We start from the raw sequence: 23,547 nt of genomic DNA, 5'->3' as shown, positions 1-23,547 counted from the left end.
AGACCTGGGCTTTTAGTTTAAAGACAGACGATCCGGCTTTATTTTCTGTAGACGCCTTTCTAAAGTCTTTAGGGCTATTGTATGACGACCCTGATAGAGAGGCATCCGCCGAGAGTCAGTTGCGTGCTCTCAGACAGGGTAGGAATCCCGCAGAGATTTATTGTACGGAGTTTCGCCGTTGGTCGAACGACTGTGAATGGAATGACCCAGCCCTGCGCAGTCAGTTTCGCCTCGGCTTATCAGAGTCTATAAAAGACAGTCTCCTTCAGTATCCCGCTCCTGAGACTCTCGATAAACTCATGGAGCTCTCTATTAAGATTGATCGTCGGCTCAGAGAGCGGAGGGCTGAAAAAGGAGCATCTGTCGGGTCAACTCCTTGTGTTTTTTTCCATCCCTGTGGACATAGAGGAGCCTATGCAGATAGGTCTCTCCAAACTGTCTCCTGAAGAAAGAACCAGAAGGCAAAATTCTGGTCTTTGTTTATACTGTGGAGGTAAGGGACATTTTGCCCGTAGTTGTCCGAACAAGTCGGGAAACGTCTCGACCAAGTGAATTGTGAGGGGGTTCACTTTGGTCTGCAGCTTATCTCCTCAAATAATTCACTGTTAGTCCCAGCTAAAGTTTCCTTTGGCAGCCTCTGTTCCTCGGTCTCTGTTTTTGTGGACAGTGGAGCTGCAGGGAACTTTATGGATTTAACATGGGCCAAGACCTTAGGTATTCCTCAGTTAGCCTTGGGTAGGTGTATCACCATGCATGGTTTAGATGGGAGTCCCTTGTCCAATGGGGTTATTTCTCTCTGTACACCTCCTGTTCTACTCTCGGTAGGAGCTCTGCATTCTGAAAAAATTGAGTTTTTCCTCACCCATTGCCCAGCAGTTCCAGTGGTTCTGGGTCACCCTTGGCTGGCCTTTCATAATCCCATCATTGATTGGCAGTCGGGGGAGATCTCACAATGGGGTACCATCTGTAATAAGGAATGTATTACGCTTCCCATCAGAATAGCTGCTGCCATTCCCGCACCCATTCCTGTGGAATACCAGGATTTTGTTGATGTTTTTTCCAAGGGCAATGCGGATATTCTGCCTCCCCATAGGCCTTATGATTGTGCTATTGAGCTAATTCCTGGTGCCACTTTGCCTAAGGGAAGGTTATATGCATTGTCCGGACCTGAAACTGTGGCCATGAATGAGTATGTTAAAGAAAGCCTAGGGAAAGGATTTATCAGGCCATCTAAATCCCCTTTAAGTGCAGGCTTCTTCTTCGTAGAGAAGAAGGATGGTTCACTCAGACCCTGCATTGACTTTAGAGCCTTGAATAAAATCTCAGTAAAAAATACTTACCCTCTGCCACTGATCTCTGTCCTCTTTGATCAGCTACGTTCGGCTGTGATTTTTTCTAAGATTGACCTGAGAGGAGCATATAACCTCATCAGAATCAAGTCAGGGGATGAGTGGAAAACGGCATTCAGTACTCAGTCAGGCCACTATGAGTATCTGGTTATGCCATTCGGCCTGTCTAACGCTCCGGCAGTTTTCCAGGATCTCATTAACGATGTGCTCCGTGAATTTCTTGGAAAATTCGTTGTAGTCTACTTAGACGATATTTTGATTTATTCTGACTCTGTAGAACAACATGTTACCCAGGTGCGTCAGGTTCTAAAAAAATTACGTGAAAATCACCTATATGCCAAACTGGAGAAGTGTGAATTTCATGTCACGGAGGTATCCTTTTTAGGATACATTATTTCCCCTCGGGGATTCCGTATGGAACCAAAGAAGCTCCAAGCCATCCTTAGTTGGGCGCAACCCACCAACTTAAAAGCAATTCAGCGCTTTTTAGGGTTTGCGAACTACTATAGAAGATTTATTCACGCTTTCTCTGACCTAGTTGCTCCCATTGTGGCACTGACTAAGAAGGGAGCGGATCCTACCAATTGGTCACGTGAAGCCGAGCTATCTTTTCAGGCCTTGAAACAAGCCTTTGTCTCAGCCCCTGTCCTCAGACACCCCAACCCAGAATTGCCTTTCATTGTTGAGGTTGATGCCTCAGAGGTTGGAGTAGGGGCTATCCTATCTCAGAAGGATCCGGATTCCCTTGAATTACACCCTTGTGCCTTTATGTCCAGGAAATTCTCTTCTGCTGAATCCAACTACGATGTTGGTAACCGGGAATTGCTGGCTATTAAATGGGCTTTCGAGGAGTGGAGGCATTGGCTTGAGGGAGCGACTCATATCATTTCAGTTTTGACTGATCACAAAAATCTTCAATACATTGAATCAGCTAAACGACTGAATGCCCGGCAGGCTCGTTGGGCTTTATTTTTTACTCGTTTCAAATTCATTATCACCTTCAGGCCAGGTTCCAAGAATACCAAGGCAGATGCCCTGTCACGCAGTTTTCTTCCAGTTCAAGACAACAGTCCTGTTACTCCCATACTTCCGTCTTCAGTCATTCGGGCAGGCCTCACACAGGATTTATTTACCCAGTTAAAGCTGCTTCAACATCAGGCTCCTGGAAATACTCCTGCTGGTCGTCTTTTTGTCCCTGAGTTTTTGAGAGCAACTGTTTTGACGGAGTTTCATGATAGCAAAGTTGCCGGGCATCCGGGAATCGCTAAGACTTTGGAATTAGTCTCCCGCTCAGTATGGTGGCCTGGTCTTTCCAAAGACATTAAGGAGTTTGTTTTTTCGTGTCAGGTCTGTGCTCAGCATAAAGTTCCCCGTTCTTTGCCTATCGGTCAGCTTATGCCCTTGAATGTTCCTCTCAGGCCATGGTCTCATATTTCCATGGATTTTGTGGTGGACCTCCCTCTGTCAGCCGGATGCCGAGTCATATGGGTGGTAGTGGACCGTTTTAGTAAAATGGCCCATTTCATTGCTCTTCCCCGATTGCCATCTGCCCAGGGATTGGCAGTCTTGTTCCTCCGCCATGTTTTCAGACTCCATGGGTTACCCACTGATATTGTTTCCGATCGGGGTCCACAATTCATTGCACTGTTTTGGAAATCTTTTTGTGTCTCATTGAAGATGAAATTATCTTTAACGTCAGGCTACCATCCCCAATCCAACGGGCAGACTGAGCGAGTTAATCAATCACTAAAACAATATTTGCGGTTGTACTCGGCCAAACTCCAAAATGACTGGTCTGAGTTTCTTCCATTGGCGGAGTTCGCTTACAATAATGCCTGTCATTCCTCCACCAATGTGTCTCCATTTTTTGCAGTTTTTGGTTTTCACCCCAGAGCTAATTCCTTTTTTCAACATTCCTCTGTCTCCTCACTGACCTTGACCTCTCATCTTAGGCTCATTTGGAGAAAAGTGCACCTGGCTCTCAGAAAAGCGGCATTTCAGGAAAAGAGATTTTCTGACAGGCTCCGGCGGCCGTGCACTTTTAAAGTAGGAGATAGGGTGTGGTTGTCGACTCGCAACATTAAACTTCGACAAACCTCAGCCAGATTGGGTCCTAAATTTATTGGACCATTTCACATTATCAAAAAAGTCAATCCAGTTGCCTTCCGGTTACGTTTACCAAAAACTTTACGGATCGGAAATACTTTCCATTGCTCATTGCTGAAACCATATGTTTCGTCCAGTAGATTTCCTCGTAAGATATCTCAGGGGAGATCACCAATAGTTGTACAGGGTCAGCAGGAGTTCTTAGTTGAGAAGGTTCTTGATTCCAAGTTGTCCCGGGGTCGGCTTTATTTTTTGGTGCATTGGAGAGGTTATGGTCCAGAAGAAAGGTCTTGGGTCCTGGATAAGGATCTCCATGCCCCGAGGCTCAAGAGGGCATTTTTTCGAGAATTTCCTCGGAAACCTGGCTTTAGGGGTTCCTTGACCCCTCCTCAAGGGGGGGGTACTGTTAGGTGCCGGGGTCCGCTCGTCGGTGCGGCCCGGCGCCTAGCAACCAGGGACGCCGTGCGCGTTCAGCCGCCGGCTCCCTGGCAACGCTGGACGCCGGGCGCACGGAGCCGCTCAGACCCTAGCAACGGGGACGCCACGTTCGGGCCGCGTTCCCCGTTGCTGGGTCTTTTCTAATTGTATAATGGTGTGCTGGCCGTGCAGCATGCAAGCTGCACGGCATTACTTGTGATTACCCAGTCTGGCTCCTGATTGGGGAGCTCACAGTTATAAGCACCCTTTGGACTTCTCACAGACGCCGGTGATAGCTTCCTGTTTGCCTGTGTCGGTTACAGAGAGTTTCCAGTCCTGCTCAATCCGGTTGTTCCTGTCCTCAGTGATCCTGTACTCGGTAGTTGTCATCTGTTCCTGGAGTCTGACCGAGCACCTTTAACATCCTGTGGTGTTCGTGAGTCGCGGCGTAGCCGTGTGTTGCGGCTTGACCGCTTACTGTTTATTATTTTGTATCTTTGTGTTCTGGAGCTTTTGCGGAGGATTCCGCTCCCCCTGATCCACTCTGGTATCCAGCGGTGCTGGATAGGAGTTACGGATCAGTGGATCTTTGGTTGTCCTTTTCCCTGGCGGCTAGTCCGCACATACTTTTTTGGTTTAGTTAGTTAGCTTGTAACCCCTGGCCTGGTTGCTTAGTCAGAGGGCCCCTTGTTATCACCCTGTCTCGGATTTCCCTTTGTCTCCCATTAAGACCTGAGGGGGCATCGGGGTTGGGCAGACATAATCCGCCCTTCGAACGCGGCTGCCATGGGCTCAAGCAACCATAGTCTCGCAGGGGATTTCTGATAACACGGGCGAGACAACGGAGTTAGGGCGCCAGGGGTTACTAGGCTCTCCTGCTCCCACAACCAGTATATCTTTCCAGTACTCAGACCTCTGCCATAAGATCTCCTCTGGTCTGGAGTACGGGAATCATAACAGCTACAAGGTTCAGGCTGCCAGCACTCTGCAATCAATCAGCACACACCCAGCACCTGGTTGTTCCCAGCAGTCAACCATCTCATTACTTCAGTTATCATTGGCCCTCATTCCGAGTTGTTCGCTCGCAAGGCGATTTTAGCAGAGTTACACACGCTAAGCCGCCGCCTACTGGGAGTGAATCTTAGCTTCTTAAAATTGCGAACGATGTATTCGCAATATTGCGATTACACACCTCGTAGCAGTTTCTGAGTAACTTCAACCTTACTCGGCATCTGCGATCAGTTCAGTGCTTGTCGTTCCTGGTTTGACGTCACAAACACACCCAGCGTTCGCCCAGACACTCCCCCGTTTCTCCGGCCACTCCTGCGTTTTTTCCGGAAACGGTAGCGTTTCTTCCCACACGCCCATAAAACGGCCTGTTTCCGCCCAGTAACACCCATTTCCTGTCAATCACACTACGATCGTCAGAACGATGAAAAAGCCGTGAGTAAAAATCCTAACAGCATAGCAAATTTACTTGGCGCAGTCGCAGTGCGGACATTGCGCATGCGCATTAAGCGGAAAATCGCTGCGATGCGATAAAACTTACCGAGCGAACAACTCGGAATGACCCCCATTGTTCAGTTACCAGTGCATATTCAGTCCTGCAGTCTTCAGTTATCATATGTTGCAACAGGCATTCCCAACCACGGTCCTCAAGGCACATCAACAGTGCAGGTTTTAGTGATATCCAGGCTGCAGCACAGATGATTAAATCAAAATAACTGAGCTGCCAATTAAGTCACCTGTGCTGAAGCCTGGATATCACTAAAACCTGCACTGTTAGTGTGCCTTGAGGACCGTGGTTGGGAATGCCTGTGTTGCAAGATAGGGGAAGAAACAAAGAGAGAAAAAGGATCTGTCTTCGGTGCACAAAGATATAAAATGTCACTTTTAATTATTTTATTTAAAATAGATGACACGTTGTACTTTAGTGTGTCCTGCTGATAGACTGGTATGCAAAATATTAAACACACAAATAACAAATATGTGTAAATGTAACAACACTGAACTATAGACAAAAAAGAAAAAATACAATAAACATAGAATGGTTAAAAAACTGAGCGTCTGTTTTGTGTCTGTCCTTTTTTAATCACTTAGTATAAGTAACAGTTGCTCTATGTTAAGTTACAATCTCTATTATACACTGCTCAAAAAAATAAAGGGAACACTTAAACAACACAATGTAACTCCAAGTCAATCACACTTCTGTGAAATCAAACTGTCCACTTAGGAAGCAACACTGATTGACAAACAATTTCACATGCTGTTGTGCAAATGGAATAGACAACAGGTGGGAATTATAGGCAATTAGCAAGACACCCCCAATAAAGGAGTTGTTCTGCAGGTGGTGACCACAGACCACTTCTCAGCTCCTATGCTTTCTGGCTGATGTTTTGGTCACTTTTGAAAGCTGGCGGTGCTTTCACTCTAGTGGTAGCATGAGACGGAGTCTACAACCCACAAAAGTGGCTCAGGTAGTGCAGCTCATCCAGGATGGCACATCAATGCAAGCTGTGGCAAGAAGGTTTGCTGTGTCTGTCAGCGTAGTGTCCAGAGCATGGAGGCGCTACCAGGAGACAGGCCAGTACATCAGGAGACGTGGAGGAGGCTGTAGGAGGGCAACAACCCAGCAGCAGGACCGCTACCTCCGCCTTTGTGCAAGGAGGAACAGGAGGAGCACTGCCAGAGCCCTGCAAAATGACCTCCAGCAAGCCACAAATGTGCATGTGTCTACTCAAACGATCAGAAACAGACTCTATGAGGGTGGTATGAGGGCCCGACGTCCACAGGTGGGGGTTTTGCTTACAGCCCAACACCGTGCAGGACATTTGGCATTTGCCAGAGAACACCAAGATTGGCAAATTCGCCACTGGCGCCTGTGCTCTTCACAGATGAAAGCAGGTTCTCACTGAGCACATGTGACAGACGTGACAGAATCTGGAGACGCCAAGGAGAACGTTCTGCTGCCTGCAACATCCTCCAGCATGACCGGTTTGGCAGTGGGTCAGTAATGGTGTGGGGTGGCATTTCTTTGGGGGGCCGCACAGCCCTCCATGTGCTCGCCAGAGGTAGCCTGACTGCCATTAGGTACCGAGATGAGATCCTCAGGCCCCTTGTGAGACCATATGCTGGTGCGGTTGGCCTTGGGTTCCTCCTAATGCAAGACATTGCTAGACCTCACGTGGCTGGAGTGTGTCAGCAGTTCCTGCAAGACGAAGGCATTGATGCTATGGACTGGCCCGCCCGTTCCCCAGACCTGAATCCAATTGAGCACATCTGGGACATCATGTCTCGCTCCATCCACCAACGCCACGTTGCACCACAGACTGTCCAGGAGTTGGCAGATGCTTTAGTCCAGGTCTGGGAGGAGATCCTCAGGAGACCATCCGCCACCTCATCAGGAGCATGCCCAGGCGTTGTAGGGAGGTCATACATGCACGTGGAGGCCACACACACTACTGAGCCTCATTTTGACTTGTTTTAAGGACATTACATCAAAGTTGGATCAGCCTGTAGTGTGTTTTTCCACTTTAATTTTGAGTGTGACTCCAAATCCAGACCTCCATGGGTTAATAAATTTGATTTCCATTGATAATTTTTGTGTGATTTTGTTGTCAGCACATTCAACTATGTAAAGAACAAAGTATTTAATAAGAATATTTAATTCATTCAGATCTAGGATGTGTTATTTTAGTGTTCCCTTTATTTTTTTGAGCAGTGTATATTGATACAATTGAGTTAGAGCTGTTACTTTAGTGCGTCTATAAAAGCTTTTGGCGTGTTGCCCAGACTCCTTAGGGTTTGGATGCAAATTATGTGTCTCAATCCAGGGCCGGTGCTAGGGTGTTCGGCGCCCCCCTGCAAACTATAAATTTGCGCCCTCCCATATTCCTTTGGCGCGTGCCGGGAAAAGGGGTGTGGTCTCACAAGTAAGGGGCATGGCCACACAATAATAGTTACCCCCATTTAAAATTACGCCACAATGTAGCACAATCTTATTAATCTTATACGTAATGCCCCACCCGTAGTAGTAGCGTTCTTATATGTAATGCACCCCAGTAATAGTAGCATCCTTATACATAATGCCCCCCAGTAGTAGTAGTGTCCTTATACATAATGCCCCCCCAGTAGTAGTAGCGTCCTAATACATAATGTCCCCCCCGTAGTAGTAGTGTCCTTATACATAATGCCCCCCCCAGTAGTAGTAGCATCCTTATACATAATGCCCCCCAGTAGTAGTAGCGTCCTTATACGTAGTGCACCCCCAGTAGTAGACACGTCCTTATACGTAATACCCCCCAGTAGTACTAGCGTCCTTATACGTAGTGCAACCCCAGTAGTAGAAGCGTCTTTATACGTAATTCCCCCCTAGAAGTAGTAGCGTCCTTATACGTAATGCCCCCCCAGTAGTAGTAGCGTCCTTATACGTAGTGCACCCCCAGTAGTAGTAGCGTCCTTTTCTCTGACGTTCTAGTGGATGCTGGGAACTCCGTAAGGACCATGGGGAATAGCGGCTCCGCAGGAGTCTGGGCACATCTAAAGAAAGCTTTAGGATCACCTGGTGTGCACTGGCTCCTCCCCCTATGACCCTCCTCCAAGCCTCAGTTGGATTTCTGTGCCCGACGAGAAGGGTGCACACTAGGGGCTCTCCTGAGCTCTTTGTGAAAGTTTTAGTTTAGGTTTATTATTTTCAGTGAGACCTGCTGGCAACAGGCTCACTGCATCGTGGGACTAAGGGGAGAAGAAACGGACTCACCTGCGTGCAGAGTGGATCGGGTTTCTTAGGCTACTGGACATTAGCTCCAGAGGGACGATCACAGGTTCAGCCTGGATGGGTCCCGGAGCCGCGCCGCCGGCCCCCTTACAGAGCCAGAAGAGCGAAGAGGTCCGGTGAAATCGGCGGCAGAAGACGATCCTGTCTTCAGATAAGGTAGCGCACAGCACCGCAGCTGTGCGCCATTGCTCTCAGCACACTTCACACTCCGGTCACTGAGGGTGCAGGGCGCTGGGGGGGCAGCGCCCTGAGACGCAATAAATCGATAAAAACCTTATATGGCTAAAATAAATGCATCACATATAACTCCTGGGCTATATGGATGCATTTAACCCCTGCCAAAACATACAGAAAAACGGATGATAAGGACGCCAAGAAAGGGGCGGAGCCTATCTCCTCAGCACACTGGCGCCATTTTCCCTCACAGCTCAGTTGGAGGGAAGCTCCCTGGCTCTCCCCTGCAGTCACTACACTACAGAAAGGGGTTAAAAAAGAGAGGGGGGCACAAATTAGGCGCAGTATAAACAATACAGCAGCTATAAAGGAAAAAACACTTATATAAGGTTATCCCTATATATATATAGCGCTCTGGTGTGTGCTGGCAAACTCTCCCTCTGTCTCCCCAAAGGGCTAGTGGGTCCTGTCCTCTATCAGAGCATTCCCTGTGTGTGTGCTGTGTGTCGGTACGTTTGTGTCGACATGTATGAGGAGAAAAATGATGTGGAGACGGAGTAGAGTGTCTGTAATAGTGTTGTCACCCCCTAGGGGGTCGACACCTGAGTGGATGTACTGTTGAAATTGCGTGACAGTGTCAGCTTTGTATAAAAGACAGTGGTTGACATGAGACAGCCGGCTACTCAGCTTGTGCATGTCCAGACGTCTCATACAGGGGCTCTAAAGCGCCCGTTACCTCAGATACAGACGCCGACACGGATACTGACTCCTGTGTCGACGGTGAAGAGACAACCGTGATTTCCAATAGGGCCACTCATTGCATGATTGATGCAATGGAAAATGTTTACACTTTTCTGATAATATGAATACCACCAAAAAAAAGGGGTATTATGTTTGGTGAGGAAAAACTTCCTGTAGTTTTCCTAAATCTGAAAAATAAAATGAGGTGTGTGATGATGCGTGGGTTTCCCCCCGATAACAATTGATAATTCTAAAAGGTTATTGGCAGTATACCTTTTCCCGCCAGAGGTTAGGGTGCGTTGGGAAACACCCCCTACAGGGGATAAGGCGCTCACACGCTTGTAAGAACAAGGGCTCTACCCTCTCTTGAGATGGCCGCCCTTAAGGATCCTGCTGATAAAAAGCAGGAGGGTATCCTAAAATGTATTTACACACATACTAGTGTTATACTGCGACCAGCAATCGCCTCAGCCTGGATGTGCAGTGCTGGGTTGGCGTGGTCGGATTCCCTGACTGGAAATATTGATATCCTAGATAAGGACAGTATATTATTGCCTATAGAGCAATTAAAAGATGCATTTCTATATATGCATGATGCACAGCGGAATATTTGCCGACTGGCATCAAGTATAAGTGCGTTGTATTCTACCAGTAAAGTGGTCAGGGATTCCAAACGGCATTTGGAAGTATTGCCTTAAAAAAAGGGGATGTACCCTAGGTCGCCTCTCAAAATAAGACGCCGTATTATCAGGCGCAGTCCTGGTTGGCAAGCGGACAAAAGGGTTCCTCTTTTCTGCTCGTGACAGAGGTAGAGGAAAATGGCTGCAGAGATCAGCCAGTTCCCAGGAACAGAAACCCTTTTCCGCCTCTGCCAAGCCCTCAGTATGACGCTAGGGCTTTACAAGTTCAGGCACGGTGGGGGCCCGTTCTCAGTGAATTTCAGTTCCCAGTGGGCTCACTCGCAAGTAGACCCCGGGATCCTTCAGGTGTTATCTCAGGGGTACAAAATTGGAATTCGAGACGTATTCCCCTCGCCGTTTCCAAAAAGTCTGTTTTACCGACGTCTCCCGCTGACAGGGAGGCAGTTTTGGAAGCCATTCACAAGCTGTATTCCCAGCAGGTGATAATTAAGGTACCCCTCCTGCAACAGGGAACGGGGTATTATTCCACACTATTGTGGTACCGAAGCCAGACGGCTCGGTGAGACCGATTTTAAAATCTAAAATCTTTGAACACTTACATACAGAGGTTCAAATTCAAAATTGAGTCACTCAGAGCAGTGATTGCAAACCTGGAAGAAGGGGACTACATGATGTCTCGGGACATCAAGGATGCTTACCTTCATGTCAAAATTTACCCTTCTCACCAAGGGTATCTCAGGTTATGGTACAGAACTGTCACTATCAGTTCAGACGCTGCCGTAGGGAGGGTCCACGGCACCCCGGGTCTTTACTGAAGTAATGACCGAAATGATGATATTCCTTCAAAGGAAGGGAATTTTTAGTTATCCTTTACTTGGACGATTCCCTGATAAGGGTAAGATCCAGGGAACAGTTGGAGATCGGTGTAGCACTATCTCAGGTAGTGTTGCGGCAGCACGATTGGATTCTCAATATTCCAGATTCGCAGCTGGTTCCGACGACTTGTCTTCTGTTCCTAGGGATGATCCTGGACACAGTCCAGAAAGAAGGTGTTTCTCCCGGAGGAAAAAGCCAGGGAGTTATCCGAGCTAGTCAGGAACCTCCTAAAACCAAACCAAGTCTCAGTGCATCAATGCACAAGGGTTCTGGGTAAAAATGGTGGCTTCCTACGAAGCAATCCCATTCGGCAGATTCCACGCAAGACTTTCCAGTGGAACCTACTGGACAAATGGTCCGGGTCGCATCTTCAGATGCATCAGCGGATAACCCTGTCACCAGGGACAAGGGTATCCCTCCTGTGGTGGTTGCAGAGTGCTCATCTTCTAGAGGGCCGCAGATTCGGCATTCAGGACTGGATCCTGGTGACCACGGATGCCAGCCTGCGAGGCTGGGGAGCAGTCACACAGGGAAGGAATATCCATGGCTTATGGTCAAGCCTGGAGACATCACTTCACATAAATATCCTGAAGCTAAGGGCCATTTACAATGCTCTAAGCTTAGCAAGACCTCTGCTTCAAGGTCAGCCGGTGTTGTTCCAGTCGGACAACATTACGGCAGTCACCCACGTAAACAGACAGGGTGCCACAAGAAGCAGGAGGGCAATGACAGAAGCTGCAAGGATTCTTCGCTGGGCGAAAAACCATGTGATAGCACTGTCAGCAGTTTTCATTCCGGGAGTGGACAACTGGGAAGCAGATTTCCTCAGCACGACCTCCACCCGGGAGAGTAGGGACTTCACCCAGAAGTCTTCCACATGATTATAAACCGTTGGGAAAAACTCGACAGGTATTGCGCCAGGTCAAGGGACCCTCAGGCAATAGCTGTAGATGCTCTGGTAACACCGTGGGTGTACCAATCAGTGTATGGGTTCCCTCCTCTGCCTCTCATACCCAAGGTACTGAGATTGATAAGATGGAGAGGAGTAAGCACTATATTAGTGGCTCCGGATTGGCCAAGAAGGACTTGGTAACCAGAACTTCAAGAGATGCTCACGGAGGATCCGTGGCCTCTACCTCTAAGAAGGGACCTGCTTCAGCGGGGACCTTGTCTGTTCCAAGACTTGCCGCGGCTGCGTTGACGGCATGGCGGTTGAACGCCGGATCCTGAAGAAAAAAGGCATTCCGGATGAAGTCATCCCTATCCTGATCAAGGCCGGGAAGGATGTAACCGAAAAACATTATCACCGCATTTGGCGAAAATATGTTGCGTGGTGCGAGGCCAGTAAGGCTCGACGGAGAAAATTCAACTGGGTCGATTCCTACATTTCCTGCAAACAGGAGTATCTATGGGCCTGAAATTGGGGTCCATTAAGGTTCAAATTTCGGCTCTGTCGATTTTCTTCCAAAAAAGAACTAGCTTCAGTCCCTGAAGTTCAGACGTTTGTTAAAGGGGTACTGCATATACAGACTCCTTTTGTGCCTTCAGTGGCACTTTGGGATCTCAAGGTGGTTTTTGGGTTCCAAAAGTCACATTGGTTTGACCCACTTAAATCTGTGGAGTTAAAATATCTCACAGAAAAAGTGGTCATGCTGTTGGCTATGGCCTGGGCCAGGCGCGTGTCAGAATTGGTGGCTTTATCCTGTAAAAGCCCTTATCTGAGTTTCCATTCGGACAGGGCGGAATTGAGGACTCGTCCTCAGTTTCTCCCTAAGGTGGTTTCAGCGTTCACCTGAACCAAACCTATTGTGGTGCCTGCGGCTACTAGGGACTTGGGGGACTCCAAGTTGCTAGACGTTGTCAGGACCCGGAAAATATATGTTTCCAGGACGGCTGGAGTCAGGAAATCTGACTTGCTGTTTATCCTGTATGCACCCAACTAGCTGGGTGCTCCTGCTTCTAAGCAGACTATTACTCGTTGGATTTGTAGTACAATTCAGCTTGCACATTCTGTGGCAGGCCTGCCACAGCCAAAAATCTGTAAATGCCCACTCCACAAGGAAGGTGGGCTCATCTTGGGCAGCTGCCAAGGGGTCTCGGCTTTACAACTTTGCCGAGCAGTTACTTGGTCAGGAGCAAATACGTTTGTAAAATTCTACAAATTTGATACCCTGGCTGAGGAGGACCGGGAGTTCTCTCATTGGGTGCTGCAGAGTCATCCGCACTCTCCCGCCCGTTTTGGGAGCTTTGGTATAATCCCCATGGTCCTTACGGAGTTCCCAGCATCCACTAGGACGTCAGAGAAAATAAGAATTTACTTACCGATAATTCTATTTCTCGTAGTCCGTAGTGGATGCTGGGCGCCCATCCCAAGTGCGGATTGTCTGCAATACTGGTACATAATTATTGTTACCAAAAAATTCGGGTTATTGCTGTAGTGAGCCATCTTTTCTAGAGGCTCCTCTATTATCATGCTGTTAACTGGGTTCAGATCACAAGTTGTACAGTGTGATTGGTGTGGCTGGTATGAGTCTTACCCGGGATTCAAAATCCTTCCTTATTGTGTACGCTCGTCCGGGCACAGTATCCTAACTGAGGCTTGGAGGAGGGTCATAGGGGGAGGAGCCAGTGCACACCAGGTGATCCTAAAGCTTTCTTTAGATGTTCCCAGACTCCTGCGGAGCCGCTATTCCCCATGGTCCTTACGGAGTTCCCAGCATCCACTACGGACTACGAGAAATAGAATTATCGGTAAGTAAATTCTTATTATACGTAATGTCCCCCCAGTAGTAGTAGCGTCCTTATACGTAATGCCCCCCCAGTAGTAGTAGCGTCCTTATACGTAGTGCACCCCTAGTAGTAGTAGCGTCCTTATACGTAATTCCCCCCTAGAAGTAGTAGCATCCTTATACGTAATGCCCCCCCAGTAGTTGTAGCGTCCTTATACGTAGTGCACCCCCAGTAGTAGTAGCGTCCTTATACGTAATGCCCTCCCAGTAGTAGTAGCGTTCTTATATGTAATGCGCCCCCAGTAGTAGTACCGTCCTTATACATAATGCTCCGCGCAGTAGTAGCATCCTTATACGTAATGCCCTCCCCCCAGTAGTAGCATTGTTATACGTAATGCCTCCCAGTAATAGTAGCGTCCTTATGCATAATGCCCCCAAGTAGTAGTATCGTCCTTATACGTAATGCCCCCCCCAGTAGTAGTATCGTCCTTATATGTAATCCCCCCCCCACAGTAGTAGTAGCGTCCTTATACGTAATGCCCCCCCCAGTAGTAGTAGCATCCTTATACGTAATGCCCCCCCCAGTAGTAGTAGCGTTCTTACATGTAATGCCTCCCCCAGTAGTAGCGTCGTTATACGTAATGCCCCCGCAGTAGTAGCGTCCATAAAGCGCGCGCACAGACATACCTCACACACACACACACACACACACACACACACACACACACACACACTTCTCTCTCAACCTCCACTTACCTAAGCCAGTCTCCCTCTGTACAGCAGCCTGGTCCGTTTAGCTCCGCCCCTTCTGGGCCGTTTAGCCACGCCCCTTCCGTCCCCGTGTAGCTCCGCCCCCTTCTGTCCCGTACTTGGCGCTGTCACACAGCACAGGTGAGGTGAGGGGAGGGGAGGGAGGAGGCGTTTCATGCTGCAGGTGCCCGCTGCCAGTGCCTGTCATACAGTGACAGACACAGCACTGGCAGCAGCACCAGCAGGAGTGGGGACAGGACGGCGCAGCAGGGAAGGGATGCAGAGCAGGGGAAGCGCCTATCCGTCCCAGCGCCTCCCTGCACTGCATCCCTTCGCTGAGCGGGTAGCGCCGGGCCTGTCTCAATCTTTAGTGATGTAATACAATAATCCTGTATGTCTAACAGTGTGCTATAACCGACTCAAACGACCTATATTGCACAGATAGGTTTTATATCTTTATATTTAATTCCAAATATAGTGTTCCGAGATATCTTCCATATTTAATGTACAATATGATGTTTATGTGATTCACCTATCACTGTAATATAATATATGATGGCTCCTTGAGTATTGAGTATCCAATACTTTACCTCTCACTTGTAGTGTCAGGTATCTAATATTGGGGCAGATGTATTGACCTGGAGACGGCATAAGGAAGTGATAAACCAATGAGAAATGCCAGGTGATAAACACACCAGCCAATCAGTTCCAATATGTAAATACCAGTTAGGAGCTGATTGGCTGGTGCGTGTATCACCTTGCATTTATCACTGGTTTATCACTTCCTTATGCCTTCTCCAGGTTAATACATCTGCCCCATTGTCAGATATAATATTGGTCCACCTCTCACTTATAGTGTCAGGTGTTTAACTTACCGTATACTATAGGATCCTAAAAATACTTCCCAACATCATACGGTATCTGCACAGTACACCTGTAACATATGGTATTGGATACGTTAATACATTGTCATCCACATGTAATATGTCGCTTAATTTTTAGGTGTCCCCAATATCCAGTATTAAGTATATAATAATTTCACCTCTCACTTATAGTGTCAGGTTGCTGGTATATATGGGGAATGATCCTATAGTACAGCGGTGGCCAACCCGTGGCTCTTGAGCCGCATGTGGCTCTTTCTTTATTCAAATGTGGCTCCCGACACTTGAGGTGCACAACAGATCCGGTATCCGCTGCACTCCAGCCAGACACGCAGCAGCATTATGGGGACTGACAACTGAGGAAGCCAGATACTAGAGTTGAGACACCGACCGGGAAACAGGACAAATAAGGCGCTGCTGCAATGGCAAGAGTTCAGGGACTGTAGTGACACATGAGAGTGGGCAGGAGTGACACAAGGGGGAGCTGACTGGAGTGACACAGGAGAGTGCTGGCAGGAGTGACACATAGGGGAGCTGACTTGAGTGACATAGAAGGGTGCTGGCTGTAGTGACACATGGTGGAGATGAAGTGTATTATGTGAATCTGTCTTTTTCAATATATTTTATGTGGATCGCCCTTTCAATTATTTTATGTGGAAGTAGCATTTTTAATATATTTTATGTTGTATCTGACTTTTTTTTTGTACCAGGGGCGTGGCCTAGCAGGAACAAGGCCACACCCCATTTTTACACATGCAACTTTGGTTCGATGTCGGCTCTTAGATGTACCTAACAAGATATTTTTGGCTCTTTTGTCTCAGACTGGTTGGCCACCCCTGCTATAGTAACTTACTTATGCAGAATCAGATATGCTGTTTATTCACCTCTCACTTCTAGTGTCAGGCGTCTGACTCCGCCACATATGTTATTTTAATGGGCATTCCTGCAGTTATATTTCCAATAGATAAAGTTATGTGCTCATGAGCATATTATGATCATATTATGTGATTAATAAATCTCTCCATAATGGCACAATACATCTTATCTCTATCAAAAAGAGATAGATATGAATCTTAATATATGCGCTGCTTCATTTGTGCATACACAGTGTGAGGTGCTAAAATAGTATGGTATTAGTCTATAAGAGTATCTGAGACATACAGGAGATGAATATATAATATGTTATTTGTTAAGCACAATATGTCAATTGCTAGTATCCTATTATAGACTGGTCAGGAGATCACTTTATCTGATTGAAACTATATCTCTTATGGGAACTATCCTGTTCAGTTCCACAGCCGAATATTCTAGGTCTTTGTATATATAAACTGTTCGTGGCCAGACTGGCATAAATACTAGCATACTTGTGCTGATATTAATAAATCCCTATTTGGGATCCACTTTTATCACTATACGATTGAGTAGTGAGAAGCCATCCTATACACCGGTTTCCTGTGATCACGCTAATGCGGACCTGCATATGGACGTACTCTCACTATTAATCCCTTACTGGGAATCCAATGGAGCCGCGCTATGGTTAAATTGTACAGGGCGTGTGTACAGATTGCCTATACCGGATCCGCTTGCGCCCTCTGTCTCAAGTGTCACGTATAATCGATATTATATAGTTTATTCAAAGTGTCTGTATTTTATTTTACTGAACACACATAGACTTTGCATTAAATTTCCTGTAATCAGACTAATACGGACAATAACAGGGGCACGCAAATACCAATGATCTTTTAATCAAGGTCTGATACAGCTATTCTGCGGTCAGATAGTGAAAGATATTCATATATATATAGATCATCTGTATCACACTATAACAGACATCCTGTCTCAGGTGCCGAGGAGGTTTTACATGCTGTAGCTTGTACACAATGTGTGTGATAGGCTAAATTACTAACACTCTCTCTGAGCCGTAATATAATCAAGCGGCATCACATTACACTGCCCATTTTTAAATATAGTAAGTACAGTGTGTTAATACATTTTTTTGTAATATGACAGAAGGAACAGACACGTAGGACGTTCAGGTCCTACATACGTTTCGCATTAGCTTCGTCAGGGTCTGTTCCTGTTTTGTGTTTTGGTTTTGGATCTATATCTTCTTTGTGTTTTGGATCTGTATTGGTTTTGCCAAAACCACCCTTGCAGGTTTTGGTTTTGCATATGTATTTTTTGGAAGAAAAAAAAAAATCGAAAAAAATAAAATCATAAAAACAGCTAAAATAACAGAATTTGGGGGTGTTTTTGTACCTATAGTATTATTAACCTCAATAACATTCATTTCCACTCATTTCCAGTTTATTCTGAACACATCACAGCTCACAATATTGTTTTTATCCAGTTTAGGCCAAAAGGTTGCACTGAGGTAGCTGGATGACTAAGCTAAGCGACAGCAGTGGGCAGCAAACATGTGGCATTTAATAATATATATTAATCATCTGTTAAAATTATTTTAAAATTAGGATCAAGTTCTTCTGTTCATTAAAGATATCCTTGACATGAGAAGGTTCGCTAATCATCTGTTAAATAATATTTTCAAATTAGGATTACGTTTTTCTGATCCTCAAAGATACCATTGATATGCAGAAGGTTAGTTATATTAATTTAATTTAAATTTAATTTATAATTATTATTAATGCTATTAATTTGAATTAATCACAGTGTGGTGATAAGAAGAATTATGAAAATAGGACAATCAATTATAACATAAGAATATGAGCTACGGACACAGCAATCTGAAATGGACGGACCACGCAGGCTGTATACTGGGAGGATACAGCAGAAAATATTTTTTCAAAAGATGTCTATATTTTGGGTGGACTGACAGAACACCCCTAGGTGGATGGAGCAGCTGCAGTCCTTGGACGTATACTGGGTTGACACGGCACAAAATATTAATTTAAATCAAAATATATATTATTTTTTATATCACACACTGGTTACAGTGTCGCACAAATGAGTCAAAATATGTATTAATTTTTTATCTCCCACTCCAGCGGTAACAGTGTTGCACAAATGAGTCAGAAATATATATTATTACACACTGCGGTTTAGCTTCACTGACAGCGTCGCACAATACGTGTATGAGCAGGAAATAATATACTGCGGTCTGACTGGCAGTGTCACAGTACTTATGAAAATAAAAACTGTATAGTACATTGGGGTACAGCACAAATAAACAAAAAATATATTTTTTATAACTATAATGTTAGGCTTTTTGTTTCAAGCTTTTATTTTTGTAATTTTACGCTGTGGCGGAGCCTCTGGATGGAAGGACAGATCACCCCTTTCAGATACAGCAGACAGAGAGAGCACCCCTTTCAGATACAGCAGACAAAGAGAGAGCACCCCTTTCAGATACAGCAGACAGGAAGAGCACCCTTTTTCAGATACACCAGACAGAGAGAGCACCCCTTTTTCAGATACACCAGACAGAGAGAGCACCCTTTTCAGATATAGCAGACAGAGAGAACACCCCTGTCAGATACAGCAGACAGAGAGAGCACCCCTTTCAGATACACCAGACAGAGAGAGAGCACCCCTTTCAGATATAGCAGAGAGAACACCCCTGTCAGATACAGCAGACAGAGAGAGCACCCCTTTCAGATACAGCAGACAGAGAAAGCAACCCTTTCAGATACAGCAGACAGAGAGAGCACCCCTTTCAGATACAGCAGACAGAGAGAGCACTCCTTTCAGATACAGCAGACAGAGAGAGCACTCCTTTTTCAGATACAGCAGACAGAGAGAGCACCCCTTTCAGAGACAGCAGACAGAGAGAACACCCATTTCAGATACAGCAGACAGAGAGCACCCCTTTCAGATACAACAGACAGAGAGAGCACCCCTTTTTCAGATACAGCAGACAGAGAGAGAGCACCCCTTTCAGATACAGCAGACAGAGAGCACCCCTTTTTCAGATACAGCAAACAGAGAGAGCACCCCTTTCAGATACAGCAGACAGAGAGAGCACCCCTTTTTCAGATACAGCAGACAGAGAGAGCACCCCTTTCAGATACAGCAGACAGAGATAGCACCCCTTTTTCAGATACAGCAGACAGAGAGAGCACCCCTTTCAGATACAGCAGACAGAGAGAGCACCCCTTTTTCAGATACAGCAGACAGAGAGAGCACTCCTTTCAGATACAGCAGACAGAGAGAGAGAGCACCCCTTTCAGATACAGCAGACAGGAAGAGCACCCTTTTTCAGATACAGCAGACAGAGAGAGCACCCCTTTTTCAGATACACCAGACAGAGAGAGCACCCCTTTCAGATATAGCAGACAGAGAGAACACCCCTGTCAGATACAGCAGACAGAGAGAGCACCCCTTTCAGATACAGCAGACAGAGAGAGCACCCCTTTCAGATACAGCAGACAGGAAGAGCACCCCTTTTTCAGATACAGCAGACAGAGAGAACACCCCTTTCAGATACAGCAGACAGAGAGAGCACCCCTTTTTCAGATACAGCAGACAGAGAGAACACCCCTTTCAGATACAGCAGACAGAGAGAGCACCCCTTTTTCAGATACAGCAGACAGAAAGCGCACCCCTTTTTCAGATACACCAGACAGAGAGAGCACCCCTTTCAGAGACAGCTGACAATGAGAGCACCCCTTTTTCAGATACAGCAGACAGACAGAACACCCCTTTCAGATACAGGAGACAGAGCACCCGCCCCATACCTGACAACAAGTACTGAGATGGACACGTCCGTCCAGTACACTCTCCACAGCCAGAGTGAAGATGGCGCCGGTGCACGGGGACTTATATAGAATCCAAAACCTGCGAGAATCCGACAGTGGGAAGATGACGTTTGGCCTCACTTTGGTATCCAAGTAAGGCGGAAAGTCTCGAGTTGGACTGGATCCCGCCTCGGATCTCAATGTTCGGGTGGGTTTTGTTCCCCGAGAACTGAAACCGCTCATCTCTAATGTAAAGTATATCGCACATCATGTTTCTTGTGCAAAACTGCTCAAAAGCTATTTGTTCTAAAAATATTGTCTGCTACTAACCAGGTACCTTTCTTATTCACAGGAGCCATATATAAAAATGACTGTCCTATCCAGCCTTATATACCCATCTTTCTGTTGGTAACTGGCATCACACACTTGGTTGCTATTTTCGTATTATTTCTAAGAATTGTGTTGGAGACATGTAGCCTTGTTCTAGAAGCTTTGCTTGGAACGTTCAGCTTTGCATGGTTTATAGCAGGTAGGTGTTTAACCCATATCAAGCATACATTTGAGAGTGATTTGTGTTCAACTATTTCGAAATTCTGAATGTGGTGATTTTGAAAGACAAAATAAAAATATAGGGCCTAATTCAGCATCAGTTGAAGTTTTGCTAAAATAGCTAAACTGCAACTGCTACCACTCGCATGCTGGGGGCTGTCCAGCACAGGGCAATGCCGCATACCATGCTAATGGCGACCAGCGATGCAATCGAAATACAATTGCGATCACATCGCTGATTTAGGGTAGCTCACTGTATGCGCAGCCTGGCTGCAAAAAATAAGCTGCCGCCATTTTTCTCATCGCATCGTCCACATGTGAAATCACGCGCCCACTTTGAAAATGGCCCTGGCTATCCCCCATTTTCAATCCCCCTCAACGCCGCCCTACTGCCCCACAAACTCCTCTGCCTATCAATCAGGCAGAGGCATTCACATCAATGCGATGTGAGTGTATTGGCCGGCTTGTGCACGTGCAGATCAGGACCTGGACGTGCGCACTGGGCCTAACAAGGACATAATGCGATCGCTTCACTTTAGCGGACCTTGTTGAATAATTTAGTAAATATTTCCACCACTAACCTTTGGAGATACGTGTTCTGGGTGTGAACAATTTTCTAAATATATCTTGGGGGCCAATTCATCATAATATGCAGTGGCCCCATGCAAATTATGTATCTGGCTCGATGCAATTCAGTATTGCTCCAGTAGCAGGATAGCTGCTCGGAAAAGCAGCTGTCCCACAATCAATACAATACACTAAGAAGCAGCAGCAGCAGAAGTTTACAATGTCAGACAGTGTTAGTGTACAACTGTGAGCTTATTTCACGCATGCCACAGCCAGGACCGAAAGAGGCAGAGGGTTAAATATGGATCTCTCTTTGCAATGTGTCCCTGTTTCCACTACTAAGGAGGGCCGTCAAGAGGGGAGGGAGGCATTTAATATTTATCCAGGCTTGATGCACTGCCCTTCCTCCCACCCTCCTCTAAGGATGGAGAGGCCTACTTACCGGCGCCCTGCCACCTCGTGCTAACCAAATAACTGAGACGAGACTAGTACTTTTTGTGCAAAGAAAAATGGTCATAGCTTTATTTACACCTGATACCAATACACACCAATCGCAGGGTAAAGGAGAGGAAGCGGTGCACGGCTCTCCCGATGTTAGAAACGACTGGGGCGTGCCTTGCGCAACCTTATCGGCGTGCGGTCACGCACCCACACCTGAAGCGTGCTTGGCCCACCCTTGTCGGCACACAGACCACGCCCCCTAAGTAGGGAGACCAGCTACCATGCGCATAACACCCGACCACGGCACGCAACCCGTATGGCCCATGCTGCATTTAGCTGGCACCAGGTGTACGGCCTACTAGTTGGTGACTTATGTGAGGCATTTTGACAATCCCCCACTTACCATGCCTTGTGCATCGCCCCTTCCCTGCCATCTGCTGTGACAAGAAATGACAGTCAAATTACACAAAACCACATCTATTGCAATAAAACTAAATCAAAACAATCACTTCTCAAATGTATTACTAATGAAATGTATTTATTTTTAAATATGAATACGACTTCACACCAAAACATAACACCATTCCCAGGCACATATTTTACCCATGCAAACAGTCCTTGACCCTGAGCAGGCGCCGAAAATATGGCCGTGTCCTGCACTACCCTAGCCTGCATCTCGGCCCGCACTACTACCAACCTCCTGCCCCTGCTCCTCCCCCGGTTCCTGCCACATTGGGGTGAGTGGGTGAGATTTCCTGCATGCGTGGGGAAGGAGATGATCACTCCTACCCCCTGGCTGCTGTTTTAACTGCTGTGTCACATTCCCCCTGCCTCTGGCCCACACCTTCTACTGGCCAGCGGGGCTTACCAGGTGCCAAAAAGGGGGGTACCTTGACAAACCTGCGTCAACTTCCCCGGAGTTCGTGCTGTTGGCCCGCAGGCCACCCCACGCCCCTCCTCCTTATTTGGCTGCGGCGCCATTAATGGCCCCTTCGCCCCTGTTATATGCCAGCATCCAGTGTCACTGTTTCCCCAGGCCAGCACATGCTGCTGTGAGCTGGGCTGCAGTGGTGCCAGGAAGGTTGCAACACTGAAAATGCTTTTATTTTTAAACCTTTTTTTTCCTAAGGGGGTGTGGTTCCACCTACCGCTGTTAAGCCACTCCCCCTGCATTACCGGGGCCCAGCCAAGCTTTATCGGGCCCTGCTAATGCCATCTGAATATGACATTAGGTCCTGCAGCTAAGCTCTGAAAGCTGTTTTTATTTCTAGAGCTTGAATAGTCTTCCCCATTCTAGTGTATGAGGATATGGGGATGCTTGCCACTTCAGTCCTGTAAGGGAGGCAGGCGATATCTGTAATATCTCCTACTTACCCAAAATCATGATTCACTCCAAATCTTTATTTTTCTAAAACCATGCAGTAACCAAGGTTTCTCTAACGTCCTAGTGGATGCTGGGAACTCCGTAAGGACCATGGGGAATAGCGGGCTCCGAAGGAGGCTGGGCACTCTAGAAAGATCTTAGACTACCTGGTGTGCACTGGCTCCTCCCACTATGACCCTCCTCCAAGCCTCAGTTAGATTTCGTGCCCGGCCGAGGTTGGATGCACACTAGGGGCTCTCCTGAGCTCTTAGAAAGTTATAGTCTTAGAATTTGTTATTTTCAGTGAGACCTGCTGGCAACAGGCTCACTGCAGCGAGGGACTAAGGGGAGAAGAAGCGAACTCGCCTGCTTGCAGCCGGATTGGGCTTCTTAGGCTACTGGACACCATTAGCTCCAGAGGGATCGACCGCAGGCCCAGCCTTGATGTTCGGTCCCGGAGCCGCGCCGCCGCCCCCCTTACAGAGCCAGAAG

General features: G+C 46.9%; 1 protein-coding gene across 3 annotated transcripts in view; it reads left to right on the top strand.

Moving 5' to 3' along the window:
• LOC134969288 (transmembrane protein 272-like) overlaps window positions 1-23,547 on the top strand; it is a 252,567-nt gene that overhangs the window by 162,502 nt on the left and 66,518 nt on the right. For all 3 annotated transcript variants that reach the window (XM_063945137.1, XM_063945138.1, XM_063945139.1), the window contains exon 4: window positions 20,488-20,664. In XM_063945137.1, the coding sequence (XP_063801207.1) occupies window positions 20,488-20,664 (177 nt within the window). The remainder of the gene's footprint in view (window positions 1-20,487; window positions 20,665-23,547) is intronic.

The sequence above is a fragment of the Pseudophryne corroboree genome, chromosome 11 (genome assembly GCF_028390025.1).
Source record: "Pseudophryne corroboree isolate aPseCor3 chromosome 11, aPseCor3.hap2, whole genome shotgun sequence".
In the NCBI taxonomy this organism is placed as follows: domain Eukaryota; kingdom Metazoa; phylum Chordata; class Amphibia; order Anura; family Myobatrachidae; genus Pseudophryne; species Pseudophryne corroboree.
The sequence above is the reverse complement of the archived record's forward strand: the minus strand, read 5'-3'. Positions and strand labels throughout refer to the sequence as shown.